Source organism: Equus przewalskii, chromosome 11 (genome assembly GCF_037783145.1).
Source record: "Equus przewalskii isolate Varuska chromosome 11, EquPr2, whole genome shotgun sequence".
Taxonomy (NCBI): domain Eukaryota; kingdom Metazoa; phylum Chordata; class Mammalia; order Perissodactyla; family Equidae; genus Equus; species Equus przewalskii.
Genome location: NC_091841.1, coordinates 26392533 through 26417230, shown reverse-complemented (window position 1 = coordinate 26417230; position 24698 = coordinate 26392533). Strand labels below are relative to the sequence as shown.

The following is a 24698-nucleotide window of genomic DNA, read 5'->3' as shown; positions in this document are numbered from 1 at the left end:
CCAACAATCCCACTTCTAGGTTTTACTCTAGAAATATGAAAACTTAAGTTCACACAACAACCTATATGTGATTGCTTATAGAAGCTCTACTCAAAATGGCCAAAAATTGGAAACGATCCGAACATCCCTCAATAGGTGAATGACAAATGAATGGTGGTATATCCATACAATAGAATACCACTCAGTTATAAAAAGGAATAAACTATTGATACATGCGACAACATGGATAAATCTAAATGCATTATGCTAAGAGAAAGACCCCAGGGGCCGGCCCCGGGCGGAGTGGTTAAGTTCATGCACTCCGCTTTGGCGGCCCAGGTTTTCGCCGGTTCGGATCCTGGGCGCGGACATGGCACCGCTCAGCAAGCCACTCTGAGGCGACGTCCCACGTGCCACAACTAGAAGGACCCACAACTAAAAAATATACAACTACGTACCAGGGGGCTTTGGGGAGAAAAAGGAAAAAATAAAAATCTAAAAAAAAAAGACTCCAATTCCAAAAGTTATATACTGTATGACTCCATTTATATGACATTCTGGAAAAGGCAAAGCTTTAGGAACGGAGAACAGGTTGCTAGGGGTTTGACTACAAAGGGGCAACATGAGGGAATTTCTTTGAGTGATGGAACTATTCTCTATCCTGATCTATCCTTGAATCTACGCATATGTGAAAAATCATAGACGTACACACCCAAACTGGTGAATTATGGTACTATATGTAAATCAAAAACAATTTTTAATACCAGTTTAAAGAAACAAAGAATCCCAAGGGACAAGGCAGTCAACGGGCCCATATGTGGCTTCCCCTCACTGTCACATCTGTAGTGGCCAGTGTCTGTCCCACCTCTAGCTCTTCAGGCAGGGCCAGTAGGCCCGTACAACCCTCCAGGGTGGCTCACAAAAGCAATCTCCAGGATGATGTCACAGGATTGAACACACCCCCAAACAATCCTCCAACCAGTTTGATTTCAATGTCATCTCCATGATGAGGCAGTTGACTTTGCCGTGTTCACCAAGGTATCCCCAAGGACCTAGCACAATGCTTGTAAATAATAGTTAATCAGTATTTGTTATCCCTTTATCTTACTGCCTCCAAACTCCTGAATCCACCTCCTTCACTTAAATACTCACCTCAGCCCCTTTCTCCAATAATATCACTTACTCTAACTCCTCTCCTGGAATTTTGGCACTTAACATTCCTGCTCAGGGGTTGGCTCTGCCCCTCTTCCGGCTCTTCTGGCCTAAGGGTCTCCTGCTGTCGCAGGTGAGAATTCCTCCCTCTGCTGCATTTCCATTATGGCCCCTTAGCCAGAGGCCCAGAGGAAGCAGCCCTGTCATCTTCACAAAGGATGGTGCCCAATATGGGGCTGGCGCCCTCCACGGCGGGAAGGAAATGCCCAGGGGGCCTTACCAGGTGCTGCTCCCACCCCTCAACAGCGGTGTGTGTGTTCGTGTCTGCCAGGAGCCACTTCGGTTCAATCTCACTCACTCAAAGTGTTGGTGTGTTCCTTTTATCTCACTTGACATCCCGTAGTTGCAGATGACAGGAAGTGGGATGTTCAGCCATTTGGGGTGTAAGAAAGCCCTCTGGTTGGAGTCCCCTGGGTTTCTGCCTATTTTGCTCCAGGATGGTTGAAATTGAAGTCTATTTGTGTCCAAATAGTGGTTATTTCCTCTGTCCTTCATACCTGGCCAGGGGCCCTCCTCCACAAGAGATCATCATGCACGTTATCCAGGTGGCCATTTAAGACTCATGACTTTCGTCACCACAATCTTAGGTGCAAATCATATCGATGTAGGTAGATTACAAGTAAACAGCACAGGTACAGAACAGTTTTCTCCAGCTTTATGAGAAACCTGATTCCTTTACTCTGCGTGGAACCCATCCCCACCCCACCCAAAGAAGAAAGATCTTTCTCTTGGTTCCCAGACATGGCGAGCACAAGGGATAGGGACCCAACAGCAGCCAAAAGGCAGCCCTGCGCTGGAACTCAAGTCTTATCAATTTGGTCAACTTTTACTCTATGCCAAGCAAGGTTAGAGTGACAAATGTATGGCTCAAGAGTTGTGCCTGTCCACAAACGTGTTAGCTTCAGTCCATACAGTGTATTCGTTTTTCAGTTAGTTGCCAACATTTTTAAGTTGAGAGATTTCCCATGGAAATCAGATCTGGCATCACCAGGCCACACTTCCCACAGGCCTCCCTTCAGTGAGAGACTGGATAGCAGATGCCGTCTTGAGATGGGACAGGCGCCCTCCTGAGCTCCTCCCCTCTCCTCCCCCCTCCCTCACTTCTTCCTTTTCCTGCCTTGCTTTCCCAGGCCGTTGCACATACTACCCAGTAGCAGGCGCCCTGTTGCCCTGAGTATGAAAAGACATATAAGACTCAGCCTTCAAGGAGTGTAGTATCTGGGCATGCGGAATAGGGTTTTAGAATGGGGTGAGTTTTGGGGGCCAGGGTTCAGATCCTGCATGCAGACATGGCACGGCTCAGTAGGCCTCGTTGAGGTGACGTCCCACATGCCACAACTGGAAGGACCCACAACTAAAATATACAACTATGTACGGGGGGGGGGGGGGCGTGTGTGTAGGGATTTGGGGAGAAAAAAAAGAAGACTGGCAACAGTTGTTAGCTCAGGTGCCAATCTTTAAAAAAAAGGTGGGGGGGGTGACAGAAATAAAACCACACATCTATGGACAGCTTATCTTTCACAAAGGAGCTGAGGGCATACAATGGAGAAAAGAAAGTCTTTTCAACAAATGGTGCTGGGAAAACTGGAAAGCCACATGTAAAAGAATGAAAATTGACCATTCTTTTTCACCATTCACCAAAATAAACTCAAAATGGATCAAAGACCTAAAGGTGAGACCTGAAACCATAAGGCTTCTGGAAGAAAACGTAGGCAGTACACTCTTTGACATCAGTATTAAAAGGATCTTTTCGGACACCATGCCTTCTCAGAGAAGGGAAACAATAGAAAGAATAAATAAATGGGACTTCATCAGACTAAAGAGCTTCTTCAAGGCAAATGAAAACAGGATTGAAACAAAAAAACAACCCACTAACTGGGAAAAAATATTTGCAAGTCATATATCTGACAAAGGCTTAATATCCAGAATATATAAAGAACTCTCGCAACTCAACAACAAAACATCAAACAACCCAATCAAAAAATGGGCTGGAGACATGAACAGACATTTCTCCAAAGAAGATATACTGATGGCCAATAGGCACATGAAAAGATGCTCATCATCGCTGATCATCAGGGAAATGCAAACCAAAACTACACTAAGATATCACCTTACACCCGTTAGAATGACAAAAATATCCAAAACTAATAGTAACAAATGTTGGAGAGGTTGCGGAGAAAAAGGAACCCTCATACACTGCTGGTGGGAATGCAAACTGGTGCAGCCACTATGGAAAACAGTATGGAGATTCCTCAAAAAATTAAAAATAGAACTACCATACGATCCAGCCATCCCACTACTGGGTATTTATCCAAAGAGCTTGAAGTCAGCAATCCCAAAAGTCCTATGCACCCCAATGTTTATTGCAGCACTATTTACAATAGCCAAGACGTGGAAGCAACCTAAGTGCCCAGCAACAGACGAATGGATAAAGAAGATGTGGTACAGGGGCTGGCCCCGTGGCCGAGTGGTTAAGTTCACGCGCTCCGCTGCAGGCGGCCCAGTGTTTCATTGGTTCAAATCCTGGGCGCGGACATGGCACTGCTCATCAAACCACGCTGAGGCAGCGTCCCACATGCCGCAACTAGAAGGACCCACAACGAAGAATATACAACTATGTACCTGGGGGCTTTGGGGAGAAAAAGGAAAAAAATAAAATCTTAAGTTAAAAAAAAAAAGGATGTGGTACATATATACAATGGAATACTACTCAGCTGTAAAACAAAACAAAATCATTCCATTTGCAATAAGATGGATGGACCTTGAGGGAATTATGTTAAGTGAAATAAGCCAGCGAGAGAAGGATAATCTGTGTATGACTCCACTCATATGAGGAATTTAAAATTATGGCCTAAGAACAGTTTAGTGGATACCAGGGGAAAGGTGGGGTGGGGGGTGGGCACAAAGGGTGAAGGGGTGCACCTACAACATGACTGACAAACATTAATGTACGACTGAAATTTCACAAGATTGTAACCTATCATTAACTCAATAAAAAAATAAAATAAAAAGGGGGGGGTGAGTTTAGGGGTGGGGGAGGCATTTCATGGAACAACACGAGCTTCAAAGACGGAGGCAGGACAATACAATAGGACCATAGGGATAACAGCTGCGGCCACTGGCTACCTCTGAAGTGGGCAGGTCCATCGTCGGGAACGCAGCCCACCCAGCAGAGGAGGGGCCAGATCGCTTAGTAACTCACAAGGCCCTGAGAATTGGATCAGCGGGAAGTGGAACAGAAAGTGCTAGGCTTTGGAATCCCACAGACCCCTGTTCGAGTCCTGGCTTATGCACGAGTCGCTCCCATTCCCGGGCCTCCGTTAAACTGGGATAGTCATCACGGCGTTACGGCACCGGGGTGAGGATTAAAGGAGAGCGTGTGCGGAAAGCGTCTGCACGACGCTCGGCACACAGGAGGGACTCCGCAGTCGACAGCTCCCGACCCGACCACAGCTGGCACGTAGCATGCGCGAAATGAACCTTCGGGGGCCAGGTTCTGGAACGACTGAGATGCGCCGGGAGTCGGTGATGCGGAAAATGGGGCCGCGCGCCGCTCCCGACCTCGGCCTCGGCCTCGCGCACCCCACGGGCGGCGTCGCAGCGGCGCGCACGCGCACACCGGGGCCAAGCCTCGGAGCATGCGCCCACCAGGATGGGGCGGGGGACAACTGAACGCAGCAGCTGCGCGTGCGCAGAAGGCCCGGCGGGCGATGAGCGCAGCAGCGCGTGCGCAAAAGGCTTGGCGGGCACGCTGCATGAGCCGAGGAGCCGGCGAGCAGCGAGGCGACTCCTCCAGCACGGCTTCGTGCGAGGCCTGCGCCCGCCCTCCTCAGAGAGCGGTTCTCAGTCGGGCCTCCGGCCGCAGCCCCTTTAGGAGGCGCGAAGACCCCTCAGTCAGTGTGTGAGACAGCCTGGCCGAGCCCGGGAGTCCCTGGGTCTGAGGTAACGGCCCGCAGCAGCTGGTGCCCCGGGAGGTTGGCTCCTCGTTGCCTTTATTTTCTGAGAGAGCGTTCTGGCCCGGCCGCGACCTCCGCGGCTGCCCCCAGGGCACGCGGCCCCGTGGGGCTGTTGGCGCGGGTCACAGGCGTCCGTGGGCCTTGGCCGGCGCAGGGCCGAGAAGCGCGTCTCCCGCCGCAGGGGCCGTGCTGCCTCGGGCGGAAGTCGGGCTACGGGGGGGCCCCGCCCCGCCCGCGGCCTCTTTACAAGAACGTCTCCCAGGGACGAAGGCGTTCCTGCCCTTCTGTCACCCCGCCCCCCTCGCCCCGGCCCGGCACAGCAGCGCCACGGGCCGACCCCTTCCGTGGACGCGTGCCGTCGCACACGCTTTGGTGACGTCAGTGCGTTTCCGGCTCTCGCGTGCCTCGTGGAACCCGGAAGTGAGCGGGGGAGTCGCGGCCCTCGGTGCCGTCTGCGCTCAACGCAGCACGTGCTTCCGTCCTCGCTTCCGGGAAAGCGGCTTAAGCGGCGCTTTTATCGCTACAGTTCGTTGTTCAAGCAGCTAGGCGTCATCCTGGGTGTCCCCCTCCCGCACCCCATCGAGTCACCAAATCGTGGCTGGCCATCTCCCGAGCCAGTCCGCTTCTCTTCGTCTCCGCTTGGACCACTGTACGCCCTGCCTCTGTCTGCTTCTGCCTGGAACCGCAGGAGTCTCCTCGCTGGTCCTCTTCTGTCTGCTCTTCTTCCGGCTCATTTCCCACGTGACGACCGAAAGGGTTTTCCTTTAGCTCCCAGCCGTGGGGTCGCACCCCTTCTCTCTGATGCCCTTCGCGGCCTGCCTGTTGCTCGTAGGGTGGACTCCACGGTCCGTCACCTGGCCTGTGAGGGAGGTCCTCTCCCCTTCTCCGCCTGTACTTTCTCCCTGGATCGTCTCATCTGTTCCAGGAGCAGCAGATACTATCTGAATGCTGGTGACTCCAGTTTATGTTCCATCCGGATTTCCGTCCCTTGCACACTAGGACACCGACCCCTCTGCATACCCGCTGGGGTGTCGAACAGGCCTCTCAGACTTAACCAGAATAGAACCACTGGCTTTTCTCCACAAACCTCTTTCCCTGGAATCCTTCCCCATCTCGGTAAAGGGTATGTCCCATTATCCACCTAATAGCAAAGGCCAAAATCGGAGAGCCATCCTCGATTCCCACATCCAGTCTGGCAGTCTAAAATACACCTCAAATTGGGGCTGGCCTGGTGGCATAGTGGTTAAGTTCCCTCGCTCCACTGTGGTGGCCCGGGGTTCGGATCCTGGGCGCAGACCTACACACCGCTCATCAAGCGACGCTGAGGTGGCGTACTGCATAGCACTAGAAGGATGTACAACTAGGATATACAACTATGTGCTGGGGCTTTGGGGAGAAAAAGAAAGAGGAAGATTGATGACAGATGTTAGCTCAGGGCCAATCTTCCTCACCAAAAAAAAAGATAATCTATTCACTAATTACTGAAATCCCAAAGTCCAAATCAGCGGCCTCTTTCTCCCGGACTACTGCAAAAGATTCCTAACTGATCTCCCTGCTTCTACTCTTGTCCTCTTAGTGTTCATCTTCCTCTCCGCAGCTGGAATGATATTTCTTTTATTCTTTGAAGATTTTATTTTTCGTTTTTCTCCCCCAAGCCCCCCAGTACATAGTTGTATATATTTTAGTTGTGGGTCCTTCTAGTTGTGGTATATGGGATGCTGCCTCGGCATGGCCTGATGAGCAGTGCGGTGTCCACGCCCAGGATTCGAACCTGTGAAACCCTGGGCTGCCAAAGCAGAGCGTGCTCACTTAACCACTCAGCCACGAGGCTGGCCCCTGGAGTGATATTTCTGAAGCATGAGTCAAATCATTTCACTCCTCTTTATACAACCGTTAGCATAAAATCTGAACTCTCCACAATGACCTACAGGCCTTACCTGATCTGGCTGCTGCCTGTCTCTCTGACTTCATCTCCCTCTGCTCTGTCTTCATTCTCTACGTCCCAGTCACACTGACCTTTCTGTCCATCACAGGGCATCGATGCTTGCTGGTTTTGTCTGCTTGGAGTGCTTTTCTCCTTGACTTTACGTGGTTTTTTCACTTTCCATTAAGGCCTTGACTCAGTTGTGATCTTTTCTGAAAGGTCTTTGCTGGCCACACTAGCTAAGTAGCCTCCCAGTCACTCTCTACTACAAAACCCTATTTTGTTTTCTTCATAGTACTTAGAATACTTCAAATTACATTTATTTATTTATACATTTATTATTGCTCTCCACGCCTCCTGAAATGTAAGCCCTTAAAGACAAGGAATCATATCTCTCTTATCATGCATTCTGTCAGTGCTCAGAACACTGCTCGACACATAGTAGGCTTGCAAATGTGTGCTGACTGACTCACTGCTTGTCTCAGTAGTCTTATCTCATAGCACTGTTCTTGCCCACTGTGTTCCAGGTTATATACTTCTCTGTTTTGAAAGTGCCATCCTCTCTCCTGAGGTCTCTTGCATCTGCTGTTTCCTAAACCCACCCCAGACCCCACACCCACTTGCCATTTATCCTTCAGATATGAGTCACTTACTTAGAGATGACTTCCCTGACCTCCATTCTAGGTTAGGATTCCCCTCCCATATCACCTTATCCTTTTTCATAGCAGTCATCACATTGAAAATTATTTGTAAGCTCTTTGCAGGCAGGGACCAAGTTCTATTCTTCCCTCATTTTATCTCCAGCATTTAATGTCTGGGACATAGTAGGCATGCAAATATTTGTGAGCTGAATGAATGACTGTTGAGTGAATGCAAGATTGAGAGGATCAAATTATATAAAAATTAGGAGAGCAATTGGCATCGAGTGTAGGTTAGCTGAATCTGCCCTCCCTACTTCATAGAAGTTTCTGGATCTTGTGAGTTAGGGATAGGAAAGCATTATAGAAACTGAAAGTGCTTTATAAATATGAGAATTATTTTTCTTTTTTTGCTAAGGCCTATTCACCATCAGATCCCTATGGTTTGATGATCTTTCAAAGTATAAAGCTTTATGTTTCTTAGCAATAATGCCTGATTCTGTTATTTTAGAGCTAGTTTAGGTGGTAAAATATAAAGAATTGAGGCTAATGTTGAGGCCAGATTATAAGGTAGCTACGTTCTTGACACTCTTCGTTCAACTGGACCATCTTTCTTTAGCAATACATGTGAGTTTTAATCTTGCCGCCGATGTGTGATCTTGGCCAAATTAGATGATCTCCTCAAGTCAGGTATATCTTGGTAAACCTAGTGAATATAATTCCTGTCTCCCCAATATCTCGCCAGAATCGGATTAAAGTTAGTAAAATATTTCAAATTTCCTGTGTGAAATTTGCTCCCTTTATATAAAAGGTAATTTCGTTTTCTTATTAATTTAATTTCTTCAGAGCCTGCCATTGTTTCATGCCAAGAACAAAGCTGTGTATTTTAGAAGCTTTCTTTTCACATTTTCCTGTATCTGTCTTGTGTCACTCAGACCCTCGAGATGTGTACATCAAGGACTCAGAGTTTATAGCTCAAAGTTGTAAAAGATGTTCGTTCCTTTTTCTCTTGCTAAGGATATTCTGTCCACCACTTGCCTTTCTGGAACTATTGATCCTTTTTTTTTTCATTTTTAATCTTCTCACTTAGATGTACTGCTTCAGGGCAATTCACCCAATGGTATAACCAAAAACTAAAATGTTCCTCATTGCCTACAGTTTTACATCCAAATGCTTTTTGCGTTCCAGGGGTCGGTAGGATTTTTCGAGTGCTGCAGTGCATTCAATGTGGTGTGTTTGCTAATAGGTTGATAATGTAACAAACCACAGCTAGTGGGCAGGGTGGTGCAATGAGATACCATTCTGTTGCTTTTCCAGAATAAGCACACTCCTCGACCTACTGACCAAAGGTGGTTTTCCCATTAGCTTTTCGAATGGTTAAGATGGGGGTGGAAGAGGCACTTAGGTGCAGAGAATAACTTAAGAGGTTGACTTAGACACCTTTTTTGTCTATTGAGTTGTCCGTGGGGCCTTTTGATTTCATTTCAGGGCATCTTCCTACCTCCCCTACCTCCCCCCGCCCCAAACAAGACAAAATCTGACACAGTTCCAAGGGCAAATCTATTCCTGAACAAATGCCAAAGACATTTTAAAGATTGTGTCTTACCAGAGAGAGTAAGAAGAAAGCTAATGAGAAAGAGAATAGCATCAATAAGCGTGAAAGTATCCTGGGTAGTCTGAGATCAGTCTCTTCATGTCCCATATCTTAACATGTTGCTTTGTTTTGAAAAAGGCTATTTATTGAGTCATCTCTGTGGACAGCACCATGATAAGCAATTGTACGTGCATTATTTCATAACCATCCTAATCACCCTGCAAGATGAGGAAACTAGAATAGTTCCGTTTGAAAATAGAGCTTGAAGACAAACGTGAATGTAACCCTTTACACCCCAAGACGTGATTCTAAGAACTTTTCCTCAAACTATCTTACTTTTTTGGTTTGATGCCTTTGTACTCAGATTGATTTTGCCTTGAGTCATCCAGAGTTATGAGAGTGACCAGGGTTACAGTTTAGTGAAATGACTGACTGGATGATGTATTTTAATGGAAAATGTCTGGGCCAAAGGAATCAACAGTCTTGGGGGAGCTAAACCTGGTTCCACACTGAGTTTTATGACCTTGTGGAAGTCATTTCCTTCTTTGGTCAAGTCACTTCCTGCTTGTCCTCTCTAAACCGAAGAGCACTTCCAGCTATAGACGACCACGAATCTCTCGTTGGAAATATAGACTCTCAGAGAGTGAATCTACTTCAGCAAAAACAGGCAGACCTCTGAGACCAGCCAAGGACTTTTGAGAGTGGAAGGAGAGTTGGTCATCTGTCTTCAATCTCAGGTCTAAAACTTGGATGTTGGATTCATAGCTTCAGTGGGATTTCCCTATTATGTTACCCATACTCATTAGTGGTTGTAGAGCCTGTCATGTTAGATCTGCTCAGTAAGTCTATTTTGAACAAATGCTTATGAAAGCTCTTTTATTCTTTAACACTGTAGAGGATTTTCCCATCAATATCACCAGAGATGTTTAGTGACAGTACTTCCTTGTTATCATCTCCTTCCACCTCAATAGTGAATATGTATCATTATCTTCATACAGCATTCAGCGCTTCTTCAGGTTCTGTGCACCGACTCAGATGTTTCTTTATGCAAAACAAATTACTAAAACCTTGAAAACTTTCTTTTTCTAACATCAGTGCCTATGTGTCATTTAAATCTAATTATGGGGAATTTTCAAGGAAAGATTCTTGATTGGGATTTGTCGGATTTTGCACTGAGATTAAAACTAATCAGTTTTCCTCTCCTGAATGTGTTTTTCTACTGAAGCATTAAGGGAAACTCTTCAAATCTGTCAAAACAGCTAATGTTTATATAATCCTCTAGAGTTTATGAAGTGATATTTACAGCATTATCTCATTTAATCCCCACAACAATTCCAGGGGTAGGGGGGATCCCCATTTGTATATGTAGAAACTGAGAAGTGAAGAGACTAAGTGACTTGGTCAGGGTCTAATGATTAATAAGAGGCAGAGCTAGGATCAACTCCTTGGTCCTCCAATTCCAAATCTTATGTCTTTCCTACTATTCCATGTTGCCTATAATTTTTCTTCTTTTGTTTTAAAGCCATCATGTTTTGTGATCACCTGAAAATGGGTTAAAGTCTGACCCTTCATCTGCCAGATCCCATCAACACAATAATAGTTACTAGGACATAGTGTCACCATGACTGCAGTACTCGTGTTGGAAAATAACCTTGTGAAATCTTTGAACCACTACTATGTGGTTGTTATGGATTATGCTGTCTAATCCTTATTTTCAAATGAGGTAATTAGTGTGTGATGTTTGTTTCTGAAACGGGCAGCCAGCAATTAACAAGAACAGGCCCCAGCAAGAAGAGGACTGTTTTCACTTCTTTCAGACAGCCAGCTGTGGTGCAGCAGATGAAGTTTCTTCTCTGGATCGTCGTTTCCAACAAATGTCTTTCATTTCCTTTGCCCTGATGCTCCCAGCCCTCAGTCTGTGGAGAGAAGTGATTGCATTTTAGAAAAACCCTCTGAATAACTGAAAGCTAAATTTTTGTGGCAGCAACCTAAGTCTCACCAGGTGGGCTCCCTGCTACTTAGAGAAGTCATCTAGCACCAAAAACACGTCAGATCTAGCCTGGGTTCCTGCTATGCCTCGGGCATGGAGAATCGGCAAGTCTTTTCTCAGGATATGAACAGTATTTCCCCTCTGGTAACTTTGCAGTTGGCACCGACTCTTTCTTTTCACTTTTGACTGCAGTTCTAGTCTAAATAGTCTCATCAGCTCTGGCTCCAACCTTCTGTCATTCTAATCCCAGGCAGCCGAGATCAGACACTGGGATAGCTCTTTCCTGGCAGCCCCAGAGCTGAACTTGGGAAATTGTGGGAAATTCCATTCTTTGGGCACATAGATTTTTGACTCCACCATACAAGAGTTTTCCCTGCTGATTAGAAATGGTATCAGGGTCAAATGGAGGAAAGACTAATGAAAGTAGTCCTTTATATGTGTATAATATTTTAGTACTTATGAAATGATTTTATATTCATTATCTTGTTTTTTTCTTCCTAATAAGCAGGAAGCAGAGTGGCTAAGTGGTTAAGAGCATCAAGTCTGGATTTATACTGCCTGCGTTTGAATCCCAATTTCAGTATTCATACCTATGAGAAGATTACTTTATCTCAGTGCCTCAGTTTCTTCATCTATCAGATTTAGACTACTTATCTCATAGGCTTGTTGTGAGGGTTAAGTGAGATAATATATATAAGGCTCTTAGAATAGGGCATGACAAAAAGTTGTTGTTGTACAAATTATTGTGCAAATAAGAAAACCAAGACCCAGAGAAACTAAGTAGGGACGTTGGAGCTGAGACTCAAACCTAAGTTATTCTTACTTTGTGCCTGTTCTGTCTATCCCATCTCAGCTGCCTCTGAAATCAAGACCTTGCATTGTATATAGGTAGCTTTGATCCTCAGGAACACTGGAACTCTTACTGTCTTTATTTCTTATTTAAACTTTCATATGAAGAGACAGAAAGCGCAGGATTTATTATTTCTACAAATAAAAAGAGGCATGGAAAAGTCCTAGTGACAGAGAAAATCACAATGTGCTTGATTCTGGTGTGTACCAAATTCCCTTTTGGAGGAGAAGAGACATGCCATCCTTCTTTTTTCATCATTCCCCTTTCCTGAGTTTCCCACAGAGAGGACCTTAAGTGGGCAGAGATTCTGAAATAGGAAAAGTAAAACTAGTAAGTGCTAGAGGGATAGTAGGCACTCTTGTGGCCAGAGCAGTCTCACATGTAGTCAAGAGGGAGAGTGGTTGAGAGTTAGGAAGATAAGGCATTCCTTGGCATCACTGGGAAACAGTGCACACCCTTATTTGCTGCATTGGTTGTGGCAGGGAGGTGTGCTCAGTCCTTAACTTCACCTAAAATTAATAGCGGAGGTCTTCCTAATTGTGCCACTTATTGGTGCATCCTTTAGATTGTTTCATTATTTGACTTTGGCCCTCTTTACTTTGGCCTAGGTTCCAGAGAAAGGGGGGGTCAAAGGAGGAGAATAGATCCAAGAGAGATTTGGGGGATAGATTTAATCCTAACAACAAAAAAACCTGTGAGTCATCAGATGTTAGTATCATTAGTCTCATGGAAGAAAAGTGATTTGCACAAGGTCATAATGTAAACTTGAACTCAGGTCTTTTGACTTCAAGTATAGCAATCATCCCAAAACACCATGTGTTCTCCACATGCAGGTAGGAGAATAGTCCGGGTGATTCATATCAGAACTGATCCTGGGACATAGGCAGTGGTCCTGAGTGTTAAACATTTTACTCCTGAAGAGATGCTGCAGGTGGGGCAGCCTCTTTTTCCCATACGCAAGGAGCCATCTTTAGCTTTTTAATAATTCTGTAATATTTCTACTTTATTTAGGCTATCGTTTGGAAGCAATGAGTTTAAAACCCTTCACCTACCCGTTTCCAGAGACGAGGTTTCTTCATGCAGGACCCAATGTGTATAAATTCAAAATCAGATATGGCAACAGCATAAGGTAATTTTAAAACTAGGAGTGTAGCCTTTGCAAACACAGGTTCGTGCATTCCCGCAGGTCATCCCTTCTCTGAAGGGATGGCTGAAGTAGAACCTTGTAGGACTCTCTTTCCCAGGTATTTTATATTCTGTGTATTATTATTCATGTAAGTTTCTAAGTTAGTGGTGGCATACCTTTGGAGCAGTGGTTCTCAAAATTTTTTATCTCAGGACCCCTTTGTACTCTTAAAATTATTGAGGATCCCAAAGAGTTTTTGATTGATTATGTTATACCTGTCAATATTTATCATACAAAAATTAAAACAGAAAAATTAAAATAACACACATTGATTTAAAAATAATATATCATTAAATGTTAACAAATAACATATTTTATTAAAATATCTTTAAAAAAAAATAATGATGGGGCTGGCCCCTTGGCCAAGTGGTTAAGTTCACGTGCTCCGCTGCAGGCGGCCCAGTGTTTCGCTGGTTCGAATCCTGGGCGCGGGCATGACGCTGCTCATCAAACCACGCTGAGGCAGCGTCCCACATGCCACAACTAGAAGGACCCACAACGAAGAATACACAACTATGTACTGGGGGTCTTTGGGGAGAAAAAGGAAAAATAAAAAAATCTTTAAAAAATATAATAATAATGAGAAGATTGGCATTGTTCACATTGCTGGGATTTACCCCAGAAATGCAAGGATGGTTCAGTATATAAAAATCAATCAATAAAATACATGACATTAGGGGCTGGCCCCGTGGCCGAGTGGTTAAGTTCGCGCGCTCCGCTGCAGGCGGCCCAGTGTTTCGTTGGTTCGAATCCTGGGCGCGGACATGGCACTGCTCATCAGACCACGCTGAGGCAGCGTCCCACATGAACTAGAAGAACCCACAACAAAGAATACACAACTATATACCGGGGGGCGTTGGGGAGAAAAAGGAAAAAATAAAATCTTAAAAAAAAAAAAAAAATACATGACATTAATAGTATGAAGGGAAAAAAACACACGTGTTCATCTCGATGCAGAAAAAGCATTTGACCAAATCCAGCACCCTTTCATGGTAAAAACACTCAGTAAATTAAGAATAGAGGAGAACTTCTTCTACATGATAAAGGCAAGATATGAAAAACCCACAGCTAACATCATACTTAACGGTGAAGAACTTAAAACTTTTCCCTTAAGATCAGGAAGGAGACAAGGATGCCCACTTTCACCACTTCTGTCCAACATAGTACTGGAGTTTTAGCCAGAGCAATTAATCAAGAAAAAGAAATAAAACGCATACAAATGGAGAGGAAGTGAAACTATCTCTATTTGCAGATGACATGATCTTATATGTAGAAAACCCTAAAGAATCTGCAAAAGAACTGTTAGGGCTGATCAATGAATTCAGCAAAGTTGCAGGATACAAAATCAACATGCAAAAATCAGTTGTATTTGTATACATTGGCAACAAACAATCTGAAAAGAAAAATTCGATTTACAATAGCATCCAAAAGAAAAGAGTGCTTAGCGATAAATTTAACCAAGGAGGCGCAAGACTTGCACACTGAAACCTGCAAAAAATTGCTGAAAGAAATTGAAAGCCTGGTGGCATAGTTGTTAAGTTCAAGCACTCGGCTTCTGTGGCCCAGGGTTCATGGGTTCAGATGCCAGGCATGGACCTACACACCACTCATCAAGCCATGCTGTGGTGGCATCCCACATACAAAACAGGAATATTAGCACAGATGTTAGTGACAATATTCCTCAAGCCAAAAAAATTAAAAAGAGGGGTGTAGTGGTTGAGTTCGCTCCACTCTGCTCTGCTTTGGTGGCCTGGTGTTTGCGGGTTCAGATCCTGAGCGCAGACCTAGCAGCACTCATCAAGCCACTCTATGGCAGCATCCCACATAAAATAGAGGAAGATTGGCACAGATGTTAGCTCAGCAACAATCTTCCTAAGCAAAAAGGGGAAGATTGGCAATACATGTTAGCTCAGGGCCAGTCTTCCTCACAGAAAAAAAAAAAAAGGAAGATTGGTAATAGATGTCAGCTCAGGGCCAATCTTTCTCCAAAAAAAAAAAAAGAAAAGAAAAGAAAAAGTAAAGAAGACCTAAATAAATAGACATCCTGTGTTCACGTTTTGAAAGACTTAGTATCCTTAAGATGGCAACAGTACTCAAAGCAATCTACAGATTTAATGCAATCCCTATCAAAATCCTGAAGGCATTTTTTACAAAAATGGACAAACTTATCCTAAAATTTATATGGAATTTCAGGGGACCCTGAATTGCCAAAACAATCTTGAAAAAGAACAAAGTTGGAGGACTCACTTCCCAATTTAAAAAGTTACTACAAAGCTACAAGTAATCAGAAAGTGTGGTGCTGGCATCAGGACAGACATATAGACCAATTGAATAGAATTGAGAGCCCAGAAATAAACCCTTACATCTATGGCCAATTTATTTTCAACTAGAATGCCAAGACCATTCAATGGGGAAAGAATAGTCTCTTTAACAAATGGTTCTGAGAAGACACCAAATGCACAGTCAAGAAAATAAATTAGATAAGTTGGACTTCATTAAATTTTTTAAATTGTGCATCAAAGGACACTATCAACAGAGTGAAAAGGCAACCCACAAATGGAAGAAAATATTTGCAAATCATATATCTAATAAGAGTTTAATATCCAGAATATATAAAGAACTACAATTCAACAACAAAAAGATAAACAACCCAATTAAAAAGTGGACAAAGGACTTGAATAGACATTTCTCCAAAGAAGATAAACAAGTGGCCAGTAAGCACATGAAAAGAGGCTCAATATCATTAGTCACTAGGGAAATGCAAATCAAAACCACAATGAGATACCCCACTTCACAACCCTACTAGGATGGCTATAATAAAAACAGAAAATAACAGATGTTGGCAAGGATGTGGAGAAATTGGACCCCTCATCCATTGCTGGTGGAAGTATAAAATGATACAGCCGCTATGGAAAACAGTTTGGCAGTTCCTCAAAAAGTTAAACATAGAATTAGCATATGACCCAGCAATTTCCTTCCTAAGTATATGTCCAAAAGAACTGAAAACAGGGCCTCAAACTTGCTTATACGACACTGTGCATGGCAGCATTATTCACAATAGCCAGAAGGTAGAAACAACCCAAGTGCCCATCAATAGGGGAATGGGTAGACAAAATGTGGTTATATGTGTGGTATAAACATATACACAATGTAATAGTATTTAGCCATAAAAGGAAATTGCAAAAGGAATGAAGTTCTGTTACATGTACAACATGGATGAACCTTGAAAATATTATGCTAAGTGAAATAATCCAGTAAAAGGATAAATTTTGTATGATTCTACTTGTATGAACATTAGAACAGGAAAATTCATAGAGACAGAAAGCAGATTAGAGGTCACTAGGACCTGGGTTGGAGGAGGGAATGGGGAGTTATTGCTTAATGAGCACAGTGTTTGTGTCTCGGGAGATAAGCTTTGGAAATAGATGGTGGTGATGGTTGCACACTGTGATTATGAATGTAATTAATATCGCTGAATTGCATCCTAAAAATGATTAAAATGACAAATTTTAGGTTATATATAATTTGCCACAATTTTAAAATATATTAATTTAAAAGTAATAATATATCCATTAAGCGTTAACACATTTTTATTAAAAATAACTACATTTTCCAAAACAAAAAAATTAATGAGAAGATTGGCATCGTTTTAAGTTTCTGCAAATCCCCTTAATGTTTGGCTTAATAGCAGACTGCTAGATTATCATATCTGCTCCTGCATTCGGTCTGTTGTGAGTTTCTTTTTGATTGAGTTATATGAAAAAAATCCAGCCTCACGTGGATTTGGAGTTGGGAGAGGCAGGAATATATCAATAGCCTTCTCAGGTCATTGTGGTCATATTCTTCTCAGGTCATATTCTTCTTTGACTCTCATCAAAACTTGACAAGTGGTAGTTGTTTTGTTTTTTGGTTTTTTTTTGAACGTGGTAGTTTTTTAAAGGTTAGTTGCAATCTGACATCTGAAATTACATCAGCGAACTTTTTGAACTCTGCTACATTAAAAACCATTGGTCTAGCTTGTTCTTTGAATGACTCGTTTACCTACGATGATTTTGTAACATGATAACATTTCATTGGTCATTTGGAAAATATTGGTCCACTGACTTACGCAGATTGTCCCGAATGTTGACACATTTCATTAAACAAGATCAAAAAGCCATATTTACTAATATTACTACCTACAAATCTTACCAGAAAAATGTTGAACTATTTGGAAGCTGTCAACCTCACAGTGGTGGTTAGAAGTTTCCAAAATTGAGATTTTTGCTTGAAATTCCAAAATTTATCATTGACAACAAATACTGTCAGTTGTTTTACTTGAAGTGATAAGCTCACTGTTCATTGTTGAGAAAATGTCACATTCCCAGGTCTGAATAACAATCAACTGATGGTTCAGGTAAAATACCATTCCGTGAAAAGAGCTGCTAGTTCAGTTTGCAGCTTAAACATTCATGCAAGTACTTTTTCTCAAGACAACCATCATATTTTCATATGCAGAAGTGCTTTATGCATACTTCCCATTTTATCACATGATATATTAAAAAGACATATATTCAAGGGTTGAGACTTTATAAAATTATTAGTTTTCTACTGCTTCCTCTAGGATGGTAAAGGAAACTGGATTTTTTTCCTGTGCAGCTGTAGAGATTACTACAACTGCTAGCACAGGTTAGTGCAAATGGCTAGATTTGTGCTAAGGCACCAGGAATTTTGCCCACCATTGCTTTTGCCCTAATGGTTACAAATGTTAGCACAATGAAAAAGACAAACATCTTGATATTATTATGAAAATAGTTTTGCCCTTGGAGTCCCCTTGCAAGGGTCTGGAGGACCCCTAGGAGTCCACAGACTATATTGGAGTACAACTGATCTGACAAACTATTAACTTTCACAGTGGGAATTGCAGGTCTTGGGAGATCAACGGAGAAGATAGTTTGGTAGGGCCTTGTACTCACTCTCCAACCACACCGCCTAGGTGATTGCTTCTCCCACGAGCACTGGGTCAGCACGTGCAAGTGTTATTTACTCACATTCTTCTTTTTTTTAAAGGTTTTATTTTTCCTTTTTCTCCCCAAAGCCCCCCAGTACCTAGTTGTATATGTTTTAGTTGTTGGTCCTTCTACTTGTGGTACGTGGGACGCCACCTCAGCGTGGCGTGATGAGCAGTGCCATGTCCGAGCCCAGGATTCGAACCGGCGAAACCCTGGGCCGCCGAAGCGGAGTGCGTGAACTTAACCACTCTGCCACGGGGCCGGCCCCCTAGTCTCATTCTTTAGCTCAGTGGAAGTGTCATTTTTGCTCTACTGACAGTAGAGTCTGCTGTCTCCAGAGCTTTCCTTTTTGGCTTACTTATCTCTTGTCTGTTTACCTTCTAGAGGGGAAGAGATACAAGATAAGGAAGTCATCGTCCAGGAGCTGGAGGTAGGAAGCAGACATTGTCTGGGAAAGTTATTCTTTAAGCAGAGGATGTATCCATATTCAGGTTTTAATTATTTCCTACAAACTGAGTCACAACCTCCACTTGATTACTCGGCTTCTCCCTGCCGCATTTCCTCTGCAAAGAAACTACTGTTTTTCCAGGGAAATTAAAGCCTGTATCCTTTCTCAGTTCTCTTACTTGAAGTGTCAGCACCTTTGAGGCTGAGAGTTATTTTGTTTCCACCAGAGTTGCCAGCCATGAGCAGCTCTCTTTTGTGGCAGCTGGCATAGAGAAAGCTTCCGGAGGACTGCTGCCTTCCAAGGCTCTGGGAAACCCTGCCGCCTTCCAGGGCTCTGGGAAACCTCACCATCCCAACCGCTGCCTGGTACTTGACGTTCAGGAAACTCAACTGTAAATACACAGACAAGGCTGCTGTGTCTGCATTCTAATTGGAAACATTTGCAGTTGCTTTAGTCCCACTTCATTTTCAACCCTTTTCTACCCACCTCCTCTAGCTTTCGGTCCTCCGACAAGAAGACTGAGCAGGTGGACAGCTTTGTAAATTGGTGAAAGCATTGGGCAAGGAGTTAGAATTCTGGGGGCTAGCCCTGGATTCCAGTCCTGGCTGAGCCATTAATTTGCTATGTGACCCTAGGCAAATCATTTATCTCTCTGGGTCTTAATTGCGTCATTTGTAAAATGAGAATTTTAAACTAGTTGATTCTCTTCTAACTTTACAACTCGGTGATTTATGACTATTGTGATTTATGAAGATATATGCTGCCATATTTCAAAGAATTCAAATACAATTAAAATACATAAACCCAAACTATGAAACCAAAAATTTGAGTCATAGCCTGAAAGGTACCTGTGGCTCTTTAGGTAAGTGTTAAAAGATACATTAGGATCTTGCAGGACCTTGGAGACATCAGAAATAACAATTATTTTAATATAGGACCATGACAATTTTCTGCTTATTTTAATTATGAGTAGAGCAGAATTTGTTTCACTTTGTATCAGTTAATTTGGGCAGAGAAAAGCTCAAGGCACCATAGTAAAGTGCAGAGAGCATAGACTTTAGAGGCAGTCAGACCTAGATTTGAATTCTGGTTCTGCCTTCACAGTGCGACTTTGGGCAACTTGCCTACCTTCTCTGAGTCTGTTTCCTTACCTGTCATTGAGGTTGATAAATAAGACCTGTTTTCAAGATTGTGGTAAGGATTAGAAATAGATGTGTTCAACGCCTGGCGCACAGTAGCTCAATGAATGATAGCTAGAGAGCATTTGTATACATTTATAATCATATTAAAGTTTTCAAAGCACTTTTTATACCTTGTCTTTCTCCTACTCTCATTATTTTTGAGGCAGATGTTATCATCCTCTTTCATTCATCTAGAAAACACGTACTGATAGGCAGTATAGCTGAATGGTTACGAGGGTGAACTCTGGAACCCCACTGCCTGGGTTCATATCTTGGCTCCACTATTACTAACTGTGTAATCTTGAATAAGTTTTTTTACTTCTTTTTGTCTCAGTTTCCTCATCTGTAAAATGGGGATAATAGAAGTGTCTATCTCATAGGGTTTTTTGTTGTTAGTGCCATTGAGTGGATTCCGACTCCTAGTGACCCTGTGTACAGCCAGGTGAACCCTGCCCGGTCTTTTTGTGCCATCCTCTTACCTTCAGGCGCTGTATCAGACGATGCTCTGCTGCTGTTCCCTGGGTTTTCATGGCCGGTTTTCTCAGAAGTGGGTGGCCAGGTCTGTCTTCCTAGTCTGTCTTAGTCCAGAAACTCCTCTGAAACCTGTCCACTATGGGTGACCCTGCTGGAATTTGAAATACTGGCAGCATAGCTTTCAGCATCACAGCAACACGCAGCCATGACAATATGGCAGTCGACAGACTGGTAGTGTGGTTCTCTGACTGGGAAACAAACCTGGGTTGCGGTTGTGAGAGCGCTGAATCTTACCACTAGACCACCAGGGCTGGCTCATAGGGGTTTTGTAAGTATTAAATTAATGTGTATAAAACCAGTAACACTAGCTATAGTGGTTACTCAATAAATATTAGCTATTAAAATTACGAGCTAGATACTGTGCTAGTACAGGGAATACAAAGATAAGTAAGACACAGTTGCTGCCTTCTGTGAGCCTAAATATGAGGAAAATAAGGCTTAGAGAGAGAAAAATGACAAAGCTAAGGCTGAATTCAGGGTTTTTCCCCCCATAGAGATCTAGTAGTCTTTTTATGATCCCAAATTGTTTCATTACTGTATACTAATAGGCATAGGTTAATTAGAGACTAATCAAGATTTTAATAGTAGAATAAAAGATTTGACTTATGCAAAAGCAAAATAACTATTTGTCAATAAGTACCAGTGCTATTCATTATTCAATATATGTTATTGAGGACCTGTTATGCGTCCTCTCTGGTGGACACTATCGAAGGGATGCTAAAATAAATCAGGTATATATTCTACCTCAAGGAGATTTCTCAGTAAGGAGAATAAAACGTGTGCATGGAATGTAGTAAAGACCCGAGGCTAACTGCTGTGAAGTTTGAGACTAACAGTTCATTACAACTTGGGGAATCAGGGAAAACCTTCTGGAGGAGACGGCTTTTGAACTGTACCTTACAGGATAGGTAGGATTTGGACATATGCTGATGGGTGGAAAGGGCATTTCAGGCAGAGGGAGCAGGCTGTGCGAGAGCATAGAAATGGAGAAACAGAAGTCATTTCAGGGAACAGCAAATAGTTCAGCTTTACTAGTATGTAGGGTATGTGAAAAGCAGTGACAAGTATAAATGGAAAGGTAGGCTGAGACTAGACAGTATTAAAGTCACTTCAAATATTTTTTCCAGGATTCTATTCGTGTGGTCTTAGGAAACTTGGACAATTTGCAGCCATTTGCTACAGAACACTTCGTTGTATTTCCTTGTATCCTTTCATTTCCAAATGGAAATGAGCTACAGCTCACATCGTAGATTCAAATGGAAGCAGCAAACCCATAGGCAGTTTGGAGGGTAGGTCAGGAAAAGAAGAAAGGGTCTTATGCCTAAAATAGTCCTTGGGGATTTGTACTGACTTCTTTCCTCACTCCTTAGCACCTTTTCCCAGATAAAAGCAGATGGGAGAGAGTGGCCCACCTGAAATTCAAACATGGGGAAATCGTCTTGGTCCCCTATCCATTTGTTTTCACTCTGTATGTGGAGATGAAATGGATTCATGAAGACTTGTCGCCTGGTAAGTAGAATGATGGAAGTTTGGATGTGGAAAAGAAAAAGGGGAAGATTGAATGTTTAAGAGTTAGCAATGCAAGCTGAGTATGGCAAGATGGTCCGCCAGCCTGGGCCCCCACACTGAACAGTGCAGAGGTCAGGAGCAAGCGCCAAGCCAGACTGCCTGGTTCAAATCCTGGTGACTTCGCCGCTTAATAGCTGTGTGACCTTAGATTAATTCCTGCTTAATCTTTCTGTGCCTCCTTTGTGAAATGGTGGAAAGTAATAATAGTACCTATCTCACTCAGTTGTTAAAAGGCTTAAATTTATAAGTATTGGTAGATGGAAAGCACAAAGTCTGACACTGAATAATCACACAATGAAAGAGACCTGTTATAGAAATACTTCCTTCCTCTTAGAGTATTCAGTGACTTTCACCTTAGTCGTGTCTTAAGCGCATCCCTCAATCTCCCAATTTTTAATATCTGAGGACCATCACTATTTTTACTCAGAGGGACAAGTAGACACCTGCCAGTTTAATTTTTAAAAGGGTGCAAAGGCCTTGCGTCAAAATATCTCCCCAATTCACTTGTCACACATGCCGGAAGTTCCACTTTTTTTCTTTTGTAGTAGGGTCCTCCCTCTTTTTTTCTTTTCTCTTTTTTTTTTGAGGAAGATTAGCCCTGAGTTAAGATCTGCTGCCAGTCCTCCTCTTTTTGCTGAAGAAGACTGGCCCTGAACTAACATCTGTGCCCATCTTCCTCTATTTTATGTGGGATGCCTGCCACAGCATGGCTTGACAAGTGGTATGTAGGTCCACACCCAGGATGTGAACCAGCGAACCCTGGGCCGCTGAAGCAGAATGCATGAACTTAACCGCTGTGCCACCGAGCCAGCCCTGAGGGATCCTCCCCTTTTAAGTGGCATATCTTTAGACTACAGTGCAAATCAAACCCTTTTCCGATTGTAGATGACAATAGTTCTAAAATAGGGGAGGAAGAGAGTTTGTAGACACTGTATTTCTAGGAAAAGTGGTACCAGGCAGAAGGGAGAAGGGCATACACAGGTTGAGGCCCAGTTCTGAGAAGTAGATGGTAGCCAGAAAGCCAGGTGAAACAGCCTTGGTCCATAATGACATTCAAATTTCCTATTGTAGGGAAACCAGTAAACGACTGTCCTCTTGGGTTGGTAAGTTTGCCTTTTCTGTACAAAATGAAAATTGCCTTTATTGCCTCTTGTTGTCCAAAAAGTCCTTTTCTCATCTCTTCCTCTTACTTTGCCCCTTGGTTGCTGCCCAGGGCCAGTCAGAATTGTCTACTTGAGACCGTCGTTTTCCCCTTGGCTAGATTTCTGAGCCTATCTCTAACAGAATGGTCTAGCCGTACCTGCAAAGCTGGTGTTAAAAGTGACCTTTGGCAATTTACAGATGAGTTTAAGGGGAGTTGTGCTCACTGTGCCCTCATGAACTGTGAGCAACTCTGGAAGAGGGGGAGCCACAGGAATCTGGTTCTTTCCGCAGGTCCTTCCTAAGAGGACAGCAGCAGGAGCCATGCTGAGGAAACGAAAACGCGGGCAAGTGCCCAGCTCCCCCGGCAGGCCAGGACTGGACAGGTCAGTGGTGTTGGGAGAGAGCCTAAATCCTGCATCCCAGTTGGCTTTGCCAGCTCTTGCTGCTGGTTGATCTCGTCCTTGGGCAAGTCATTTTCTCTCTCGGGGCTTTATTGGTACCTGCCTCGTCCAGTGGGTGGACTAAGGGAAGGAAGCAAGTTGGTATTTGCCATGTAACCTGAACACAGTCCCCTCCTCAGCAAGGCAGGATTCTTCTGCTCATCAAGGTGAAGGCTGAGAGGCAATGTGATCAGATCTATACAACTGAATCCAACCCTTATTCAGTGAGTACTTACTGTGGTCGTACTACCAGAAAACACAGTCAGAAGGCACAAGACTCAAGTCCCAGAATATTATACAAGAATCTAGAGAAACCCTCAAGAGCTTGAGAACAAATAAAACAGAATTCTATTTTACCTAGTGTGCAGTAAGCTTTTGGAACTCTACCTTAAGGGGTAGTCCAGGCTAAAATGTAAATGTCTGCGAGAGTGTATGTATCAATTATTGAGTGAGCTGCTGCAATATTAGGGGAGTGTTGAGCACATCCCTAACATTTTGAAGTTGCTATTGTGGAGGCTACTTATTTTCTTCTTTTGATTCTCTGTCAGAGACAGAATGAGTCAGTAAGACAACTCAGTGATTCTCGTTAGCACCCAGAGAGGGCTGCTGGAATAATCCAGGGTGTGGTTTGCTCCCAGCCCAACGTGCTTTCAGCCCAGGTTCACAGACAGCAGCTGCTCTTTTCCTGGGACTGTGTGGGTCCTGAGACATCCAGGAGCGGCGAGGGTAGACCACGGGGGAGCTGACCCCTGCACTTTCTGATTGCACGTGTCAGGGAAGAGGCAGGAAACGCCTTTCCTAACCAGGTGGAATGTGAGGGTACTTGGAGCTGTGAAGCTTGGCTTGGTTCCATTTGACTGAATTTTCCATGGAGACGAGGCCTCACATCTTTCCTTCCTCTGGGTCGTGATACGTAGTGAAGAATTTCAAAATCTGATACCTGCTGTAAGTCGCATTCTCCCTTTCTCAGCCCCTAGATTCCTAAATGTCTCAAATTGGGATTCTACCGTGAACTAAAGCAGCACCCAAAGAGAATTTGGCTACAGACTTATTCTGCATGCCA

At 43.6% G+C, this 24698-nt stretch overlaps 1 protein-coding gene and 1 long non-coding RNA gene across 12 annotated transcripts in view; one reads left to right on the top strand and one right to left on the bottom strand.

Annotated features, from left to right (window-relative positions):
* Positions 1–3535: 3535 nt before the first annotated feature.
* On the bottom strand, positions 3536–4817 carry LOC139074504 (uncharacterized). The gene is made up of 2 exons (XR_011524153.1): positions 4318–4817; positions 3536–3820 (listed from the first exon to the last, which is right to left on the bottom strand). It is a non-coding gene; the product is annotated as an uncharacterized lncRNA (long non-coding RNA).
* MAJIN (membrane anchored junction protein) overlaps positions 4427–24698 on the top strand; it is a 29711-nt gene continuing 9439 nt past the window's right edge. For 5 of the 11 annotated variants that reach the window (XR_011524150.1, XR_011524151.1, XM_070565430.1 and 2 more), the window contains exons 1-7: positions 4427–5133; positions 13155–13272; positions 18705–18750; positions 21611–21686; positions 21867–21992; positions 23124–23155; positions 23487–23578. Coding sequence is in view for 8 of the 11 variants with exons in the window: in XM_070565430.1 (XP_070421531.1) it covers positions 13172–13272; positions 18705–18750; positions 21611–21686; positions 21867–21992; positions 23124–23155; positions 23487–23578 (473 nt within the window). In the remaining 3 variants the exon portion in view is untranslated. Of the gene's footprint in view, positions 6271–13154; positions 13273–18704; positions 18751–21610; positions 21687–21853; positions 21993–23123; positions 23156–23486; positions 23579–24698 lie in introns of all 11 variants that reach the window. The other 6 variants (XR_011524152.1, XM_070565436.1, XM_070565431.1 and 3 more) reach the window with 5 other exon arrangements.